Here is a 22,195-nt window from a genome sequence, read left to right as displayed (position 1 = left end):
CTCTGTGTGAGTGAGTCTATGGGTCTCTGTGTGAGTGAGTCTATGGGTCTCTGTGTGAGTGAGTCTATGGGTGTCTGTGTGGTGAGTCTATGTGTCTCTGTGTGAGTGAGTCTATGGGTCTCTGTGTGAGTGAGTCTATGGGTCTCTGTGTGAGTGAGTCTATGTGTCTCTGTGTGAGTGAGTCTATGGGTGTCTGTGTGAGTGAGTCTATGGGTCTCTGTGTGAGTGAGTCTATGGGTGTCTGTGTGGTGAGTCTATGTGTCTCTGTGTGAGTGAGTCTATGGGTCTCTGTGTGAGTGAGTCTATGGGTCTCTGTGTGAGTGAGTCTATGGGTCTCTGTGTGAGTGAGTCTATGGGTCTCTATGTGAGTGAGTCTATGGGTCTCTGTGTGAGTGAGTCTATGGGTCTCTGTGTGAGTCTATGTGTCTCTGTGTGAGTGAGTCTATGGGTGTCTGTGTGAGTGAGTCTATGTGTCTCTGTGTGAGTGAGTCTATGGGTCTCTGTGTGAGTCTATGTGTCTCTGTGTGAGTGAGTCTATGGGTGTCTGTGTGAGTGAGTCTATGTGTCTCTGTGTGAGTGAGTCTATGGGTCTCTGTGTGAGTGAGTCTATGGGTCTCTGTGTGAGTCTATGTGTCTCTGTGTGAGTGAGTCTATGGGTGTCTGTGTGAGTGAGTCTATGGGTCTCTGTGTGAGTGAGTCTATGGGTGACTGTGTGGTGAGTCTATGTGTCTCTGTGTGAGTGAGTCTATGGGTCTCTGTGTGAGTGAGTCTATGGGTCTCTGTGTGAGTGAGTCTATGGGTCTCTGTGTGGTGGTGAGTCTATGGGTCTCTGTGTGAGTGAGTCTATGGGTCTCTGTGTGAGTGAGTCTGTGGGTGTCTGTGTGAGTGAGTCTATGGGTCTCTGTGTGAGTGAGTCAATGGGTCTCTGTGTGAGTGAGTCTATGTGTCTCTGTGTGAGTGAGTCTATGGGCCTCTGTGTGAGTGAGTCTATGGGTCTCTGTGTGAGTGAGTCTGTAGGTCTCTGTCTGAGTGAGTCTATGGGTCTCTGTGTGAGTGAGTCTATGGGTCTCTGTGTGAGTGAGTCTATGGGTCTCTGTGTGAGTGAGTCTATGGGTCTCTGTGTGAGTCTATGTGTCTCTGTGTGAGTGAGTCTATGGGTGTCTGTGTGAGTGAGTCTATGGGTCTCTGTGTGAGTGAGTCTATGGGTGTCTGTGTGGTGAGTCTATGGGTCTCTGTGTGAGTGAGTCTATGGGTCTGTGTGGTGAGTCTATGTGTCTCTGTGTGAGTGAGTCCATGGGTCTCTGTGTGAGTGAGTCTATGGGTCTCTGTGTGGTGAGTCTGTGGGTCTCTGTGATGAGTCTATGGGTCTCTGTGTGGTGAGTCTATGGCTCTCTGTGTGAGTCAATGGGTCTCTCTGTGAGTGAGTCTATGGGTCTCTGTGTGGTGAGTCTATGGGTCTCTGTGTGGTGAGTCTATGGCTCTCTGTGTGAGTGAGTCTGTGGGTCTCTGTGTGATGAGTATATGGGTCTCTGTGTGGTGGTGAGTCTATGGGTCTCTGTGTGAGTGAGTCTATGGGTGTCTGTGTGGTGAGTCTATGTGTCTCTGTGTGAGTGAGTCTATGGGTCTCTGTGTGAGTGAGTCTATGGGTCTCTGTGTGAGTGAGTCTATGGGTCTCTGTGTGAGTGAGTCTATGGGTCTCTGTGTGAGTGAGTCTATGGGTCTCTGTGTGAGTGAGTCTACGGGTCTCTGTGTGAGTCTATGTGTCTCTGTGTGAGTGAGTCTATGGATGTCTGTGTGAGTGAGTCTATGTGTCTCTGTGTGAGTGAGTCTATGGGTCTCTGTGTGAGTGAGTCTATGGGTCTCTGTGTGAGTCTATGTGTCTCTGTGTGAGTGAGTCTATGGGTGTCTGTGTGAGTGAGTCTATGGGTCTCTGTGTGAGTGAGTCTATGGGTGTCTGTGTGGTGAGTCTATGTGTCTCTGTGTGAGTGAGTCTATGGGTCTCTGTGTGAGTGAGTCTATGGGTCTCTGTGTGAGTGAGTCTATGGGTCTCTGTGTGGTGGTGAGTCTATGGGTCTCTGTGTGAGTGAGTCTATGGGTCTCTGTGTGAGTGAGTCTATGTGTCTCTGTGTGAGTGAGTCTATGGGTCTCTGTGTGAGTGAGTCTATGGGTCTCTGTGTGAGTGAGTCTGTGGGTCTCTGTCTGAGTGAGTCTATGAGTCTCTGTGTGAGTGAGTCTATGGGTCTCTGTGTGAGTGAGTCTATGGGTCTTTGTGTGAGCGAGTCTATGGGTCTCTGTGTGAGTCTATGTGTCTCTGTGTGAGTGAGTCTATGGGTGTCTGTGTGAGTGAGTCTATGGGTCTCTGTGTGAGTGAGTCTATGGGTGTCTGTGTGGTGAGTCTATGGGTCTCTGTGTGAGTGAGTCTATGGGTCTGTGTGGTGAGTCTATGTGTCTCTGTGTGAGTGAGTCTATGGGTCTCTGTGTGAGTGAGTCTATGGGTCTCTGTGTGGTGAGTCTGTGGGTCTCTGTGATGAGTCTATGGGTCTCTGTGTGGTGAGTCTATGGCTCTCTGTGTGAGTCAATGGGTCTCTCTGTGAGTGAGTCTATGGGTCTCTGTGTGGTGAGTCTATGGGTCTCTGTGTGGTGAGTCTATGGCTCTCTGTGTGAGTGAGTCTGTGGGTCTCTGTGTGATGAGTATATGGGTCGCTGTGTGAGTGAGTCTATGAGTCTCTGTGTGAGTGAGTCTATGGGTCTCTGTGTGGTGAGTCTATGGGTGTCTGTGTGGTGAGTCTATGGGTCTCTGTGTGATGAGTCTATGTGTCTCTGTGTGGTGAGTATATGGGTGTCTGTGTGAGTGAGTCTGTGGGTCTCTGTGTGAGTGAGTCTATGTGTCTCTGTGTGAGTCTATGGGTCTCTGTGTGATGAGTCTATGTGTCTCTGTGTGAGTCTATGGGTCTCTGTGTGAGTGAGTCTATGGCTCTCTGTGTGAGTCAATGGGTCTCTATGTGAGTGAGTCTATGGGTCTCTGTGTGAGTGAGTCTATGGGTCTCTCTGTGAGTGAGTTTATGTGTCTCTGTGTGAGTGAGTCTATGGGTCTCTGTGTGGTGAGTCTATGTGTCTCTGTGTGAGTGAGTCTATGGGTCTCTGTGTGAGTGAGTCTATGGGTCTCTGTGTGATGAGTCTGTGGGTCTCTGTGTGGTGAGTCTATGGGTGTCTGTGTGGTGAGTCTATGGGTCTCTGTGTGATGAGTCTATGTGTCTCTGTGTGAGTCTATGGGTCTCTGTGTGATGAGTCTATGTGTCTCTGTGTGCGTCTATGTGTCTCTGTGTGGTGAGTCTATGGGGCTCTGTGTGAGTGAGTCTATGGGTCTCTCTGTGAGTGAGTCTATGGGTCTCTGTGCGGTGAGTCTGTGGGTCTCTGTGTGGTGAGTCTGTGGGTCTCTGTGTGAGTGAGTCTATGGGTCTCTGTGTGGTGAGTCTGTGGGTCTTTGTGTGGTGAGTCTATGGGTCTCTGTGTGATGAGTCTATGTGTCTCTGTGTGGTGAGTATATGGGTGTCTGTGTGAGTAAGTCTGTGGGTCTCTGTGTGATGAGTCTATGGGTCTCTGTGTTAGTGAGTCTATGGGTGTCTGTGAGGTGAGTCTATGGGTCTCTGTGTGAGTGAGTCTATGGGTCTCTGTGTGGTGAGTCTATGGGTCTCTGTCTGTGTGAGTTTGTGGGTCTCTGTGTGGTGAGTCTGTGGGTCTCTGTGTGGTGAGTCTATGGCTCTCTGTGTGGTGAGTCTATGGGTCTCTGTGTGGTGAGTCTGTGGGTCTCTATGTGAGTCTGTGGGTCTATGTGTGGTGAGTCTGTGGGTCTCTGTGTGATGAGTCTATGGGTCTCTGTGTGAGTGAGTCTATGGGTGTCTGTGTGGTGAGTCTATGGGTCTCTGTGTGAGTGAGTCTATGGGTCTCTGTGTGGTGAGTCTATGGGTCTCTGTGTGGTGAGTCTATGGGTGTCTGTGTGGTGAGTCTATGGGTCTCTGTGTGATGAGTCTATGTGTCTCTGTGTGAGTGAGTCTATGTGTCTCTGTGTGGTGAGTATATGGGTGTCTGTGTGAGTGAGTCTATGGGTCTCTGTGTGATGAGTCTATGGGTCTCTGTGTGAGTGAGTCTATGGGTCTCTGTGTGAGTGAGTCTGTGGGTCTCTGTGTGGTGAGTCTGTGGGTCTCTGTGATGAGTCTATGGGTCTCTGTGTGGTGAGTCTATGGCTCTCTGTGTGAGTCAATGGGTCTCTCTGTGAGTGAGTCTATGGGTCTCTGTGTGGTGAGTCTATGGCTCTCTGTGTGAGTGAGTCTGTGGGTCTCTGTGTGATGAGTATATGGGTCTCTGTGTGAGTGAGTCTATGAGTCTCTGTGTGAGTGAGTCTATGGGTCTCTGTGTGGTGAGTCTATGGGTGTCTGTGTGGTGAGTCTATGGGTTTCTGTGTGATGAGTCTATGCGTCTCTGTGTGAGTCTATGGGTCTCTGTGTGATGAGTCTATGTGTCTCTGTGTGGTGAGTATATGGGTGTCTGTGTGAGTGAGTCTGTGGGTCTCTGTGTGAGTGAGTATATGGGTGTCTGTGCGGTGAGTCTATGGGTCTCTGTGTGATGAGTCTATGGGTCTCTGTGTGAGTGAATCTATGGGTCTCTGTGTGAGTGAGTCTGTGGGTCTCTGTGTGGTGAGTCTGTGGGTCTCTGTGTGATGAGTCTATGGGTCTCTGTGTGAGTGAGTCTATGGGTCTCTGTGTTGTGAGTCTATGGGTCTCTGTGGTGATTCTGTGGGTCTCTGTGTGAGTGAGTCTATGGGTCTCTGTGTGAGTGAGTCTATGGGTCTCTGTGTGAGTGAGTCTATGGCTCTCTGTGTGAGTGAGTCTATGGGTCTCTGTGTGAGTGAGTCTATGGGTCTCTGTGTGAGTGAGTCTATGGGTCTCTGTGTGAGTGAGTCTATGGGTCTCTGTGTGAGTGAGTCTGTGGGTCTCTGTGTGAGTGAGTCTGTGGGTCTCTGTGTTGTGAGTCTATGGATCTCTGTGTGAGTGAGTGTATGGGTCTCTGTGTGATGAGTCTATAGGTCTCTGTGTGAGTGAGTCTATGGGTCTCTGTGTGAGTGAGTCTATGGGTCTCTGTGTGAGTGAGTCTATGGGTCTCTGTGTTGTGAGTCTATGGGTCTCTGTGGTGATTCTGTGGGTCTCTGTGTGAGTGAGTCTATGGGTCTCTGTGTGAGTGAGTCTATGGGTCTCTGTGTGAGTGAGTCTATGGGTCTCTGTGTTGTGAGTCTATGGGTCTCTGTGGTGATTCTGTGGGTCTCTGTGTGAGTGAGTCTATGGGTCTCTGTGTGAGTGAGTCAATGGGTCTTTCTGTGAGTGAGTCTATGGGTCTCTGTGTGGTGAGTCTATGGGTCTCTGTGTGGTGAGTCTATGGCTCTCTGTGTGAGTGAGTCTGTGGGTCTCTGTGTGATGAGTATATGGGTCTCTGTGTGAGTGAGTCTATGAGTCTCTGTGTGAGTGAGTCTATGGGTCTCTGTGTGGTGAGTCTATGGGTGTCTGTGTGGTGAGTCTATGGGTCTCTGTGTGATGAGTCTATGCGTCTCTGTGTGAGTCTATGGGTCTCTGTGTGATGAGTCTATGTGTCTCTGTGTGGTGAGTATATGGGTGTCTGTGTGAGTGAGTCTGTGGGTCTCTGTGTGATGAGTCTATGGGTCTCTGTGTGAGTGAATCTATGGGTCTCTGTGTGAGTGAGTCTATGGGTCTCTGTGTGAGTCGTGAGTCTATGGGTCTCTGTGTGAGTGGTGAGTGTGCGTGGTGAGTGTGTGGTGAGTGTGCGTGGTGAGTGTGCGTGGTGAGTGTGAGTGGTGACTGTGAGTGGTAGATGCGTGTGAGTGGTGAGTGTGGTGAGTGGTGAGTGCGTGTGGTGAGTCTCTCTGTCACCCCAGCAGATGAATCAACAGCTTCACCACCACCAACTTCACCACCAACTTCACCACCAACTTCACCACCACCACCACCACCAACAGCCACCACGGGGCCGCCCACCAGCCCGGCCGCAACCCACATCACCGCTTCCTACTCCGCCAACACGACCGCGGCCGCCATAGCCAACGGTGATACCCCCATGGCATCCTCGGCTTTCTCCGCCTTCGGCGACCGCGGCGTTGGCGGTGGTGGCGGTGGTGGTGGTGCCGGTGGTGGTGCCGGTGGTGGTGGCGGTGCCGGTGGTGGTGTTGTTGTTGGTGGTGGCTCCGTACTCCTCGCCACGTCACCGAGTGTCGCTAGCAGCACACAGAGCAACGTAGCGGCCACGGCCGCTTTGCTGGGACACTCGGAGGCGACCAAGGCTCCCGGCGAAGCCGTGTTTCCTGGCGGTGGTGGCGGTGGTGGCGGTGGTGGCGGTGGTGGTGGTGGTGGTGAGGAAGGAGGCGTGGACGAAGAGCAGAAGCCGCCGGATTACCTCCTCCTAGCCATCTTCACGTGTTGCTGTCCCATCTGGCCAATCAACATAGTCGCTTTTGTCTTCGCAATCATGGTGAGTGTGTGGGTGGGTGGGTGAGTGGGTGAGTGTGGGTGGGGGTGAGTGGGTGAGTGGGTGATTGAGTGAGTGGGTGGGTGGGTGAGTGGGTGAGTGAGTGAGTGGGTGTGTGGGTGAGTGAGTGGGTGGGTGAGTGGGTGGGTGAGTGAGAGGGTGGGTGAGTGGGTGAGTGAGTGGGTGAGAGGGCGTGTGAGTAAGTGAGTAGGTGAGTGAGTGGGTGTGTGAGTGTGTGAGCGAGTGAGTGGGTGAATGGATGTGTCAGTAGCATCCTTCACGAGCCTCCTCCACAGAGTCCGATCTTGACACCGCTGGTACCAGTCATCGGCAAGTCCACTCAGCTCCACGTCCTCCTGTACCACGTCACTCCATCTCTTCTCTAGCCCGTGCCTCCTGTACCACGTCACTCCATCTCTTCTCTAGCTCGTGCCTCCTGTACCACGTCACTCCATCTCTTCTCTAGCCCCGTGCCTCCTGTACCACGTCACTCCATCTCTTCTCTAGCCCGTGCCTCCTGTACCACGTCACTCCATCTCTTCTCTAGCCCGTGCCTCCTGTACCACGTCACTCCATCTCTTCTCTAGCCCCGTGCCTCCTGTACCACGTCACTCCATCTCTTCTCTAGCTCGTGCCGCGCCCGTTTAGCCCCCTCGATCCAGCCGAACAAAAGCTGTTTCGGCATCCGGTGGCTGGGCATGCGGGCTACATGACCCAGCCAACGCGGCCTTGCCTGCCGGAGGAGCTCACCGATGGGACTTTGCCCAGATCTTTCAAGGATTTGTGAGCTCCTCACACAATCCAGTCTGGTTAAATCCAGGATGGATCGTAGGCAGGTTAGCCTAAATGTTTCTAACTGTCGAAAATGTTCCATTAGGGGGGTTCACGTTTCGCAAGCGTAGAGAAGGGAGGGAATGACCGTGGCCGAGAAGACCTGAAGCTTCGTGCGGAGCGACAGACCAGGTAGCTTCGACACAGCGTTACGCAACCGATGAAAAGATATTGCCGCTCGACTGATTCTGAGTGAGACCTCTGCTGTTAAACCGGAGCCGGTCATGAGTACACTGCCCAGGTATGGGAAACTCTCCACTCTCTCCACAACTGCCCCATCACCGATTGGGAGCTGTTGGGGTGGAGTGTCCGATGGTACAAAATACCCAGGCAGGTGCTTAGTTTTGGTGGGGCTGATGGTAAGGCCCCCACCTCTTAGTGGCATGCTCCAGTCTCAGCAGCAGCGTCTCCAACTCCTCCTCTAAGTGAGCTGCAATTACCAAATAATCAACATACATAACGTGGTTGAGCAATAGGGAGCCATCCCTTGACCGCACCCGGGCATCGATCAGCCTCCCATTGTATCTGCACCAGATGGAGATTCCCCCGGTACAGCTATTGAAGGCTTCACGAACCACGTGGTCAAAATAGATGTTAAATAATGTGGGAGCCAGAGGACATCCCTGTCGCACCCCACGGTGTACAGGGAACGGCTCTGATTCCGGGCCACATAGTTTTACCCGGGCCCGCTCACCATCATGAAGGTCCTTAATGATCGTGAGCAGAGGGTCAGGTACTCCAAAAGCACGAAAAACAACCCAGAGCCCAGGCCTACTGATGGTATCATAGGCCTTGACCAGGTCAATAAAGCAGAGATGTAGGTCTTGTTGGAATTCCCTACACCTCTGCTGTAGCAGACGGACAGAAAATATGGCATCTGTGCAGGACCGCCCTTTCCTGAAACCGCATTGGGGCTCCGCAAGCCTCTTCTCAGCGTGCTGGCAAGGCAATGTTGAATAATCCTTGCCAGGACCTTTCCCAGCACACTGAGGAGTGAGATGCCCCTGTAGTTGTAACAGTCTGTGCGGTCCCCCTTCTTAAAGAAGGGGACCACAAGGGCATCCTTCCAATCCTGCGGAACCCGTCCAGTGGTCCAGACCGTTGTTATGATGTCATATAGGGCAGTCTGTGCACAAACGCCACCCTCCCTCAGCATTTCGCTTGGGAGATCATCTCTGCCCGCTGCCTTTCATGGTCTCAGACTCTGGATCGCCTTCAGTACTTCCTCAATAGATGGCACCTCAGCCAGCCACTCACAGGGGGTGACTTCCTCCTCCAATATTTGAGGCATCGCAGCCTCAGCAGGGTCATCCCCATTTTGTCCCATGATGTTTTCCATGCTAAGGGATTTCCCCTTCCCCAGGACCTCACAGAAATGCTCAGCAAATCTGTAAACCTGTTCCTGGGGGTCAGAGATTGGATCACCATTTTTTCCCCTAATGATGGTAATAGGTGTGGCGCTGCAGGTTACTTTTTGATGGAGTTACATAGAGATTTGTGATCGTGGGCCACTGAGGCAGACTCCATCTCCTCAGCAACCCGCGACCACCACCCATCCTTGCAGCGCCTCACGGCTCTCCGAACCTCCGAGCGAAGGCTGCGGTAAGCCTCCTCAATCTTTGACATGGGATGCTGTAGACGATTACAGTGGGCCTGTCGCTTTTACTCAACCATCCTGAACACCTCCTCTGTCAGCCAGGGTCTATAGGGGAGGTCTGGACCACGTACCCAAAGCAGCCATTGCAGCTGCATGAGACACAGTCCTAAACCTCGCCCATTTACCCTCGACATCAGGAGTGGGGGACGATGCCAACCCCAGCTGCAGGCGATGATGAAATTCTCGCTTGCAACTTTCATCAGATAACTGAGACCAGGCCACTTTAGGTTGAAATGGGGTCCTGGGTGTACACCCACCACCGGAGCGGAAGAATGGCAGGCGCATCTTACAGATGACTAGTCGATGGTCAGAGGGCAGATCAGCTCCACGGTAGGTCCTGGTGTCAAGGACATGGGCTCGCATCCGCTGGTCCGTCACTATGTAGTCCAGCAGATGTTCTTTTTTGGACCCGGCATGCATCCATGATGTTGTGTGGATGTGCCGATGCCGGAACAGCGTGTTGGTAATTAAGAGCCCATGGGCTGCACAAAAATCTAGCAGCCTCCTACCGTTGTTATTGAGCTGATCTGGCCCATGCCCTCCAATCACTCCAGACCAGGTGCCAGCATCATGACCAACTCGGGCATTGAAGTCAACCAACATGATGACTCTATCCCGAGGGGCCACTTTAGCCAGCACCTGTGACAGGAGGTCATAGAAGGCATCTGACTCATCGGCTTTGCCTGCATCCCTCCACGGATGTTCATCTTCGGTGGGGGCATAAGTAACCACGACCACCATTCCTCACCTCCGGTTGATGGGAAGGCGAGCCCAAAGTAGCCTGGGGCTTACAGCTTCCCACACCTCACTGCCACGCTCCCACGCCCCCTTCATTCTTATGTTCAAAAGAAGAGCCACAGCCTGTTGTTTGGCAGTCTGCTGCCCCGAGTAGAGGACTGTCCACCCCTCATGGTGGCAGGAGCCAGAACCGGTCCACCGGACCTCCTGAATGCCACAGAGATCCAGGCGGTACCGGTCCAGCTCCCGGCAGAGGAGTGGCAGCCTCTCCTCCGCAGTGAGCGTCCGAACATTCCACGTGGCCACCCGTAGTGGCTTTTCGTTGTTTCTGGAGGAGCCCCGAGGGTAGAGATTCAATCTCCTGGCTCCGCCAATTGGGGTTTGGCCAGGAGACGTCATAGACGCCTGTCCCCCCGGGGCCTCCGGCACAAGCTTATTAGTTAGATATTTGAGACGTGGTTTATTGGTAAAATTTTGTAGGTGGAGGGGTTACCAGCCCCTCGCACCCGTCCAGTGCCCCCGTTTAGCCCCTGTGGTGGACACAGATGCCATGAGGGGAGGAGCCAATCGGAATTGGATCTCCCCCCACAGCACTGTCCACGACAGAGTTGCCCGTCCGGCACCGCGAGGAGGTAGGGGGTTGTTTTGCCACACACACAGACACACACACACAGACACACCAACAAACACACTCGCATAGAGACAGAAACACACAAAGACACATACACACACAGACAGACACACACTCACACACATACACTCACACACACAGACTCACACACACAGACTCACACACACACACAGACACACACACACAGATTCACCCACACACACACTCGCATAGAGACACATACACACACAGACACATACATACATACACACACAGACACACACACACACAGACACATACACATACACAGACACACACACCTACACACACACACAAACACACACACAGACACACACACACAGACACACACACAGACACACACACAGACACACACACACAGATTCACCCACACACACACTCGCATAGAGACACATACACACACAGACACATACATACACACACAGACACACACACAGAAACACACACAGATTCACCCACACACACACTCGCATAGAGACACATACACACACAGACACATACATACACACACAGACACACACACACTGACACACACACACAGACACACACACACAGAAACACACACAGACACACACACAGACACACACACACACACAGACACAGACACACACACAGACACACACAGACACACACACACAGACACACACACACAGACACACACACACAGACACACACACACAGACACACACACACACAGACACACACACACAGACACACACACACAGACACACACACACAGACACACACACAGATGAATCTTTAACGACATGGACAGGATCAATAGAGACGTTTTAATCCTTCTCTCTCTCTCTCATTAAACTTCCTTTCCCATCCTGTGTGAGCACGCACACACACACACCTACACACCTACACACAGACACATCTACACACACACAGACACACACAGACTCACACACACACACCTACACAAACACACCAACACACACACAGACACACCTACACACACAGATACACACCCAGACTCACACACACACACAGACACACCTACACACACAGACACACACACACACCTACACACACCTACACACACACACACCTATACACACCTACACACACACACCTACACACACACCCACCTACACACACACACCTACACACACACACCTACATACACCTACACACACCTACACACACCTACACACCTACACACCCAGACTCACACACACACAGAGACACACACACAGACACACACATACACACACACAGACACACACACAGACACACACACAGACACACACACAGACACACACACAGACATACACACAGACACACACACAGACACACACACACACAGACACACACACACAGACACACACACTGACACATACACACACACAGACACACACACACAGACACACACACTGACACACACACAGACACAGACACACACAGACACACACACAGACACAGACACACACAGACACACACACAGACACATACACACACAGACACACACACACAGACACACACACTGACACACACACAGACACACACACAGACACACACACACAGACACACACACACACAGATGAATCTTTAACGACATGGACAGGATCAATAGAGACGTTTTAATCCTTCTCTCTCTCTCTCATTAAACTTCCTTTCCCATCCTGTGTGAGCACGCACACACACACACCTACACACACACACCTACACACACACACACCTACACACACACACACACATCTACACACACACCTACACACACACCTATACACACACACACATCTACACACACACCTACACACACCACACCTACACACACACACCTACACACACACACACACACCTACACACACCTACACACACACCTACACACACCTACACACACACACATTCTACACACACCCCTACACACACACCTATACACAACAACAACCGCCATTCGCCACTAAGTGGCGGTGACGTCACCACGACGCTTGTGCCAGGCTATGTGCACCCTGAGGCCACGTGAAGTGTCGAACGCCCGCTGGCAGGAGGTCACGGGGCAGACCCAGGTGCCACGGGTCGACTGACTGAGATGACTGGCTGATGCACCACCTGTGCCCCCTACTGTGCCAACCTGCTGTGCTTTAGCCACCCGGCGCTCCGCTCGCTGTTGTGAGCGTCGCTCCTCCGCCCTCCGTTGTTGTTGGAGGGCGACTGCCTCCAACTGCCCAGTAGCATCCTTCACGAGCCTCCTCCACAGAGGCCGATCTTGACACCGCTGGTACCAGTCATCGGCAAGTCCACTCAGCTCCACGTCCTCCTGTACCACATCACTCCATCTCTTCTCTAGCCCGTGCCGCGCCCGCTTAGCCCCCGCAATCCGGCCAAACAAAAGCTGTTTCGGCATGCGGTGGCTGGGCATGCGGGCTACATGACCCAGCCATCGCAGCCTTGCCTGCCGGAGGAGCTCACCGATGGGACCCTGCCCAGATCTTTCAAGGATTTGTGAGCTCCTCACACAATCCAGTCTGGTTAAACCCAGGATGGATCGTAGGCAGGTCAGCCTAAATGTTTCTAACCGGCGAAGATGTTCCATTAGGGGGGTCCACGTTTCGCAAGCGTAGAGAAGGGAGGGAATGACCGTGGCCGAGAAGACCTGAAGCTTAGTGCGGAGCGACAGACCAGGTAGCTTCCACACAGCGTTACGCAACCGATGAAAAGATATTGCCGCTCGACTGATTCGGAGTGAGACCTCTGCTGTTAAACTGGAGCCAGTCATAAGCACACTGCCCAGGTATGGGAAACTCTCCACTCTCTCCACAACTGCCCCATCACCGATTGGGAGTTGTGGGGGTGGAGTGTCCGATGGTACAAAATACCCAGGCAGGTGCTTAGTTTTGGTGGGGCTGATGGTAAGGCCCCACCTCTTAGTGGCACGCTCCAGTCTCAGCAGCAGCGTCTCCAACTCCTCCTCTGACTGAGCAGCTATTACCAAGTCATCAGCATACATAACGTGGTTGAGCAATAGGGAGCCATCCCTTGACCGCACCCGGGCATCGATTAGCCTCCCATTATATCTGTACCATATGGAGATTCCCCCGGTACAGCTATTGAAGGCTTCACGAACTACGTGGTCAAAATAGATGTTAAATAATGTGGGAGCCAGAGGACATCCCTGTCGCACCCCAAGGTGTACAGGGAATGGCTCTGACTCCCGGCCACGTAGTTTTACCCGGGCCCGCTCACCATCATGAAGGTCCTTAATGATCGTGAGCAGAGGGTCAGGTACTCCAAAAGCACGAAGAACGACCCAGAGCCCAGGCCTACTGATGGTATCATAGGCCTTGACCAGGTCAATAAAGCAGAGATGTAGGTCTTGTTGGAATTCCCTACACCTCTGCTGTAGCAGACGGACAGAAAATATGGCATCTGTGCAGGACCGCCCTTTCCTGAAACCGCATTGGGGCTCCGCAAGCCTCTCCTCAGCGTGCCTGGCAAGGCGATGCTGAATAATCCTTGCCAGGACCTTTCCCGGCACACTGAGGAGTGAGATGCCCCTGTAGTTGTTACAGTCTGTGCGGTCCCCCTTCTTAAAAAGGGGGACCACCAGGGCATCCTTCCAATCCTGCGGAACCCGTCCAGTGGTCCAGACTGTTGTTATGATGTCATATAGGGCAGTCTGTGCACAAACGCCACCCTCCCTCAGCATTTCGCTTGGGAGATCATCTCTGCCCGCTGCCTTTCCTGGTCTCAGACTCCGTATCGCCTTCAATACTTCCTCAGCAGATGGCACCTCAGCCAGCCACTCACAGGGGGTGACTTCATCCAATATTTGAGGCACCGCAGCCTCAGCAGGGTCATCCTCACTTTGTGCCACGATGTTTTCCTGGCTGTGGGATTTTCCCTCCCCCAGGACCTCACAGAAATGCTCAGCAAATCTGCGAACCTGTTCCTGGGGGTCGGAAATTGGATCACCGTTTTTTCCCCTAATGATGGTAATAGGTGTGGCGCTGCAGGTTACTTTTTTGATGGAGTTAAATAGCGATTTGTGATCACGGGCCACTGAGGCAGACTCCATCTCCTCAGCAACCCGCGACCACCACCCATCCTTGCAGCGCCTCACGGCTCTCCGAACCTCCGAGCGAAGGCTGTGGTAAGCCTCCTCATTCTCTGACGTGGGATTCTGTAGCCGATGACAGTGGGCCTGTCGCTTTTTCTCAACCATCCTGAACAACTCCTCTGTCATCCAGGGTGTCTGGGGAGGTCTGGACCGCATACCCAAAGCAGCCATTGCAGCTGCATGAGTCACAGTCCTAAACCTCGCCCATTTACCCTCGACATCAGGAGGAGTCGGGGACGATGCCAATCCCAGCCGCAAGCGATGATGAAATTCTCGCTTGCAACTTTCATCAGATAACTGAGACCAGGCCACTTTAGGTTGGAATGGGGTCCTGGGTGTACACCCACCACCGGAGTGGAAGAATGGCAGGCGCATCTTACAGATGACTAGTCGATGGTCAGAGGGCAGATCAGCTCCACGGTAGGTCCTGGTGTCAAGGACATGGGCTCGCATTCGCTGGTCCGTCACTATGTAGTCCAGCAGATGTTCTTGCTTGGACCCGGCATGCATCCATGATGTTGTGTGGATGCGCCGATGCCGGAACAGCGTGTTGGTAATTACAAGCCCATGGGCTGCACAAAAATCTAGCAGCCTCCTACCGTTGTTATTGAGCTGATCTGGCCCATGCCCTCCAATCACTCCAGACCAGGTGCCAGTATCATGACCAACTCGGGCATTGAAGTCACCCAACATGATGACTCTATCCCGAGGGGCCACTTTAGCCAGCACCTGTGAAAGGAGGTCATAGAAGGCATCTGACTCATCGGCTTTGCCTGCATCCCTCCACGGATGTTCATCTTCGGTGGGGGCATAAGTAACCACGACCACCATTCCTCGCCTCCGGTTGATGGGAAGGCGAGCCCAAAGTAGCCTGGGGCTTACAGCTTCCCACACCTCACCGCCACGCTCCCACGCCCCCTTCATTCTTTTGTTCAAAAGAAGACCCACACCCTGTTGTTTGGCAGTCTGCTGCCCCGAGTAGAGGACTGTCCACCCCTCATGGTGGCAGGAGCCAGAGCCGGTCCACCGGACCTCCTGAATGCCGCATAGATCCAGGCGGTACCGGTCCAGCTCCCGACAGAGGAGTGGCAGCCTCTCCTCTGCAGTGAGCGTTCGAACATTCCACGTGGCCACCCGTAGTGGCTTTTCGTTGTTTCTGGAGTAGCCCCGAGGGTAGGTATTCAATCTCCTGGCTCCGCCAATTGGGGTTTGGCCAGGAGACGTCATAGACGCCTGGCCCCCCGGGGCCTCCGGCACAAGCTTAGTTGTTACATATTTCACTTTAATTCGTGGTTTTGTGGTAATTAATTGAAGGTGGAGGGGTTACCAGCCCCTCGCACCCGTCCAGAGCCCCCGTTTAGCCCCTGTGGTGGACACATATGCCATGAGGGGAGGAGCCAATCAAAATTGGAACTCCCCCCACAGCACTGTCCACGACAGAGTTGCCCGTCCGGCACCGCGAGGAGGTAGGGGGTTGTTTTGCCGGACCACCTATACACACACACACCTACACACACACACACACCTACACACACACCTACACACACTTAAACACACCTACATACACACCTACACACACACAGACACACAGACACACACACACACCTACACACACCTACACACACATACACCTACACACACACCTACACACACACACACAGACTCTCACACACACACACACACACACCTACACACACACACACCTACACACACACCCCTACACACACACACCTACACACACACCTACACACACACACACAGACTCTCACACACACACCTACACACACACATACACACACACACCTACACACACACACACCTACACACACAGACACACACCCAGACTCACACGCACACCTACACACACACCTACACACACACACCTACACACACAGACACACACCCAGACTCACACACACACACCTACACACACACCTACACACACACACCTACACACACACACACACAGACACACAGACACACACACACAGACACACACACACAGACACACACACACAGACACACAGACACACACACACAGACACACACACAGACACACAGACACACACAGACACACACATACACACAGACACACACAGACACACACAGACACACACATACACACAGACACACACAGACACACAGACACACATACACACACAGACACACACACACAGACAGACAGACACACACAGACACACACACAGACACACACACAGACACACATACACACACAGACACACACACACAGACAGACACACACACAGACACACAGACACACACACAGACACACACACACAGACACACAGACACACACACAGACACACACACACAAACACACACACAGACACACAGACACACACAGACACACATACACACACAGACACACATACACACAGACAGACACACACACAGACACACACACACAGACACACAGTCACACACACAGACACACACACACAGACACACATACACACACAGACACAGACACACAGACACACACACACAGACACACACACAGACACACAGACAGACACACATACACACACACATACACACACACAGACACAGACACACACACACACATACACACACACAGACACACACACACACACAGATATACAGACACACACACACACAGACACACAGACACACATACACACACAGACACAGACACACAGACACACACACAGACACACACACAGACACACAGACAGACACACATACACACACACACATACACAGACACACACACACACAGACACACAGACACACACACACACAGACACACACACACACAGACACACACACACACAGACACACACACAAACACACACACAGACACACAGACACACACACACACACAGACACACAGACACACAGACTCACAGACACACACACAGACACACACAGACACACACACAGACACACACAGACATACAGACACACACACAGACACACAGACACACACACACAGACACACAGACACACACACAGACACACAGACACACACACACAGACACACAGACACACATACACACAGACACACACACACAGACACACAGACACAGACACACACACACAGAGACACACAGACACACACACACAGACACACACACACAAACACACACACAGACACACAGCCAGACGTCTGCCCTCGCGGCCGTCTTTGTCTCTCCCGAGTGAGTGAGTGGTTGGGTCAGAGGGCGGATGAGTGGGTGATCGAGTGGGTAAGTGGGTAGGTGGATGACTGAGTGTGTGAGTGAGTGGGTAAGTGAATGGGTTAGTGGGTAAGTGGGTGGGTGGATGACTGAGTGTGTGAGTGAGTGGGTAAGTGAATGGGTTGGTGGGTAAGTGGGTGGGTGGATGACTGCGTGTGTGAGTGAGTGGGTAAGTGAATGGGTGGGTGGGTAAGTGGGTGGGTGGATGACTGAGTGTGTGAGTGAGTGGGTAAGTGAATGGGTTAGTGGGTAAGTGGGTGGGTGGATGACTGAGTGTGTGAGTGAGTGGGTAAGTGAATGGGTTGGTGGGTAAGTGTGTGTGTGTAAGTGGGTGGGTAAATGAGTGGGTGGGTAGGTGAGTGTGTGTGTGTGTAAGTGGGTGGGTGAATGAGTGGGTGAGTGAGTGGGTGAGTAGGTGAGTGAGTAGGTGAGTGAGTAGGTGAGTGAATGGGTAAGTGGGTGAATGAGTGGGTGGGTGGGTGAGTGTGTGTGTGTAAGTGGGTGGGTGAGTGAGTGGGTGAATGAGTGAATGAATGGGTGAGTGGGTGAGTGAATGGGTGAGTGAGTAGGTGAGTGAGTAGGTGAGTGGGTGAGTTAGTAGGTGAGTGAGTAGGTGGGTGAGTAGGTGAGTGAGTAGGTGGGTGAGTAGGTGAGTGAGTGGGTGAGTGAGTGGGTGAGTGAGTGAGTAGGTGAGTGAGTGGGTGAGTGAGTGAGTGGGTGAGTGAGTGGGTGAGTGAGTGAGTGAGTGGGTGAGTGATTGAGTGGGTGAGTGGGTGGGTGAGTGAGTGAGTGAGTGGGTGAGTTAATGAGTGAGTGGGTGAGTGAGTGGGTGAGTGGGTGGGTGAGTGAGTGAGTGGGTGAGTTAATTAGTGAGTGCGTGGGTGAGTGAGTGGGTGAGTTAATGAGTGAGTGGGCGAGTGAGTGAGTGGGTGAGTGTGGGTGAGTGGGTGGGTGAGTGGGTGGGTGAGTGAGTGGGTGAGTTAATGAGTGAGTGAGTGAGTGATTGGGTGAGTGTGTGTCACTGTGTGTGTGTCACTGTTCGTGGTTTCATGATAATAATGTTGAAGGTGGAGGGGTTACCAGCCCCGTCCAGAGCCCCCATATACTACAGATATAATGGGAGGCTGATCGATGCCCGGGTGCGGTCTAGGGATGGCTCCCTATTGCTCAACCACGTTATGTATGCCAATGATTTGGTAATAGCTGTTCATTCAGAGGACGAGTTGGAGACGCTGCTGCTGAGACTGGAGCGTGCCACTAAGAGATGGGGCCTTAGCATCAGCCCCACCAAAACTAAGCATCTGCCTGGGTATTTTGTACCATCGGACACTGCACACCCACAACTCCCAATCGGTGATGGGGCAGTTGTGGAGAGAGTGGAGAGTTTCCCATACCTGGGCAGTGTGCTTATGACCGGCTCCAGTTTAACAGCAGAGGTCTCACTCCGAATCAGTCGAGCGGCAATATCTTTTCATCGGTTGCGAAACGCTGTGTGGAAGCTACCTGGTCTGTCGCTCCGCACTAAGCTTCAGGTCTTCTCGGCCACGGTCATTCCCTCCCTTCTCTACGCTTGCGAAACGTGGACCCCCCTAATGGAACATCTTCGCCGGTTAGAAACATTTAGGCTGGCCTGCCTACGATACATGCTGGGTTTAACCAGACTGGATTGTGTGAGGAGCTCACAAATCCTTGAAAGATCTGGGCAAGGTCCCATCGGTGAGCTCCTCCGGCAGGCAAGGCTGCGTTGGCTGGGTCATGTAGCCCGCATGCCCAGCCACCGCATGCCGAAACAGCTTTTGTTCGGCCGGATCGAGGGGGCTAAGCGGGCGCAGCACGGGCTAGAGAAGAGATGGAGTGATGTGGTACAGGAGGACGTGGAGCTGAGTGGACTTGCCGATGACCGGTACCAGCGGTGTCAAGATCGGCCTCTGTGGAGGAGGCTCGTGAAGGACGCTACTGGGCAGTTGGAGGCAGTCGCCCTCCAACAACAACGGAGGGCGGAGGAGCGACGCTCACAACAACGAGCGGAGCGCCGGGTGGCTAAAGCACAGCAGGTTGGCACAGTAAGGGGCACAGGTGGTGCATCAGCCAGTCATCTCAGTCAGTCGACCCGTGGCACCTGGGTCTGCCCCGTGACCTCCTGCCAGCGGGCGTTCGACACTTCACGTGGCCTCAGGGTGCACATAGCCTGGCACAAGCGTCGTGGTGACGTCACCGCCACTTAGTGGCGAATGGCGGTTGTTGTTGTTGTCACTGTGTGTGTGTGTCACTGTGTGTGTCACTGTGTGTGTCACTGTGTGTGTGTCACTGTGTGTGTGTCACTGTGTGTGTCACTGTGTGTGTACACTGTGTGTGTGTGTGTCACTGTGTGTGTGTGTCACTGTGTGTGTGTGTGTGTCACTGTGTGTGTGTGTCACTGTGTGTGTGACTGTGTGTGTCACTGTGTGTGTGTCACTGTGTGTGTCACTGTGTGTGTGTGTGTCACTGTGTGTGTGACTGTGTGTGTCACTGTGTGTGTGTTACTGTGTGTGTCACTGTGTGTGTGTCACTGTGTGTGTCACTGTGTGTGTGTGTACACTGTGTGTGTGTGTTACTGTGTGTGTCACTGTGTGTGTGTCACTGTGTGTGTCACTGTGTGTGTCAGTCCCGTAACAGCTACGCAGGCGGTGACGTAGACGGTGCTCGTCGTCTGGGTCACGTGGCCAGGCTCATCAGCATCGGGGCCATCGTCGGGGGCCTCCTCATCATCGCTTACTGCACAGTGCACCTCGTGATCGTGAGGGAGTCTCACCACAACACCAGTCACACCACAACACCACAGTCACACCACAACACCACCTCGTGATCGTGAGGGAGGCTCACCACAACACCAGTCACACCACAACACCACAGTCACTCCACAACACCAGTCACACCACAACACCACCACAGTCACACCACAACACCACCTCCTGATCGTGAGGGAGTCTCACCACAACACCAGTTACACCACAACACCAGACACTCCACAACACTAGTCACACCACAACACAACCACAGTCACACCACAACACCACCTCGTGATCGTGAGGGAGTCACACCACAACACCAGTCACACCACAACACCACAGTCACACCACAACACCACCTCGTGATCGTGAGGGAGTCTCACCACAACACCAGTCACACCACAACACCACAGTCACTCCACAACACCAGTCACACCACAACACCACCACAGTCACACCACAACACCACCTCCTGATCGTGAGGGAGTCTCACCACAACACCAGTTACACCACAACACCAGACACTCCACAACACTAGTCACACCACAACACAACCACAGTCACACCACAACACAACCACAGTCACACCACAACACCACCTCGTGATCGTGAGGGAGTCACACCACAACACCAGTCACACCACAACACCACCTCGTGATCGTGAGGGAGTCTCACCACAACACCACAGTCTCACCACAACAGCAGGCACACCACAACACCGCCACAGTCACTTCACAACACCGGGCACACCACAACATCACAGTCACACCACAACACCAGTCACACCACAACACCACCTCGTGATCGTGAGGGAGTCTCACCACAACACCAGTCACACCACAACACCAGGCACACCACAACACCCCTTCACACTACAACACCACCACCAGTCACACCACAACACCAGTCACACCACAACACCAACGCACCACAACACCAGTCACACCACAACACCAGTCACACCACAGCACCAACACACCACAACACCACAGTCATACCACAACACCAGTCACACCACAACATCAGGCACACCACAACACCAGGCACACCACAACACCAACACACGACAACACCAGTCACACCACAACACCAACACAGTCACACCACAACACCAACGCAGTTACACCACAACCAGTCACACCACAACACCAGTCACACCACAACACCAACACAGTCACACCACAACACCACCACCTCGTGATCGTGAGGGAGTCTCACCACAACACCAGGCACACCACATCACTACCACAGTCACACCACAACACCCCCTCGTGATCGTGAGGGAGCCTCACCACAACACCAGTCACACCACAACACCACAGTCACACCACAACACCAGTCTCACCACAACACCAGTCACACCACAACCCCAGGCACACCACAACACCACAGTCACACTACAACACCAGTCACACCACAACACCAGGCACACCACAACACCCGATCACACCACAACACCACCACCAGTCACACCACACCACCAGGTACACCACAACACCAACGCACCACAACAACAGTCACACCACAACACCAACACACCACAACACCACAGTCACACCACAACACCAGTCACACCACAACAGCAGGAACACCACAACACCAATAACAACACCAGTCACACTACAACACCAACACAGTCACACCACAACCAGTCACACCACAACACCAGTCACACCACAACACCAACACAGTCACACCACCACAACACCACCTCGTGATCGTGAGGGAGTC

The 22,195-nt window shown here is 53.0% G+C and overlaps 1 protein-coding gene across 4 annotated transcripts in view; it reads left to right on the top strand.

Annotated features, from left to right (window-relative positions):
- The window catches only part of LOC142907861 (uncharacterized), a 96,774-nt gene that overhangs the window by 36,691 nt on the left and 37,888 nt on the right, over positions 1-22,195 (top strand). For 3 of the 4 annotated variants that reach the window (XM_076057729.1, XM_076057731.1, XM_076057733.1), the window contains exons 3-4: positions 5,945-6,534; positions 20,341-20,472. In XM_076057729.1, coding sequence (XP_075913844.1) covers positions 5,945-6,534; positions 20,341-20,472 — 722 coding nt within the window. The remainder of the gene's footprint in view (positions 1-5,944; positions 6,535-20,340; positions 20,473-22,195) is intronic. The other variant, XM_076057732.1, reaches the window with a different exon arrangement.

This window comes from Petromyzon marinus, chromosome 84 (assembly GCF_048934315.1).
Source record: "Petromyzon marinus isolate PM22_M1 ecotype Great Lakes invasive population chromosome 84, UKy_Petmar_22M1.pri1.0, whole genome shotgun sequence".
NCBI classification, from domain to species: domain Eukaryota; kingdom Metazoa; phylum Chordata; class Hyperoartia; order Petromyzontiformes; family Petromyzontidae; genus Petromyzon; species Petromyzon marinus.
The sequence above is the reverse complement of the archived record's forward strand: the minus strand, read 5'-3'. Positions and strand labels throughout refer to the sequence as shown.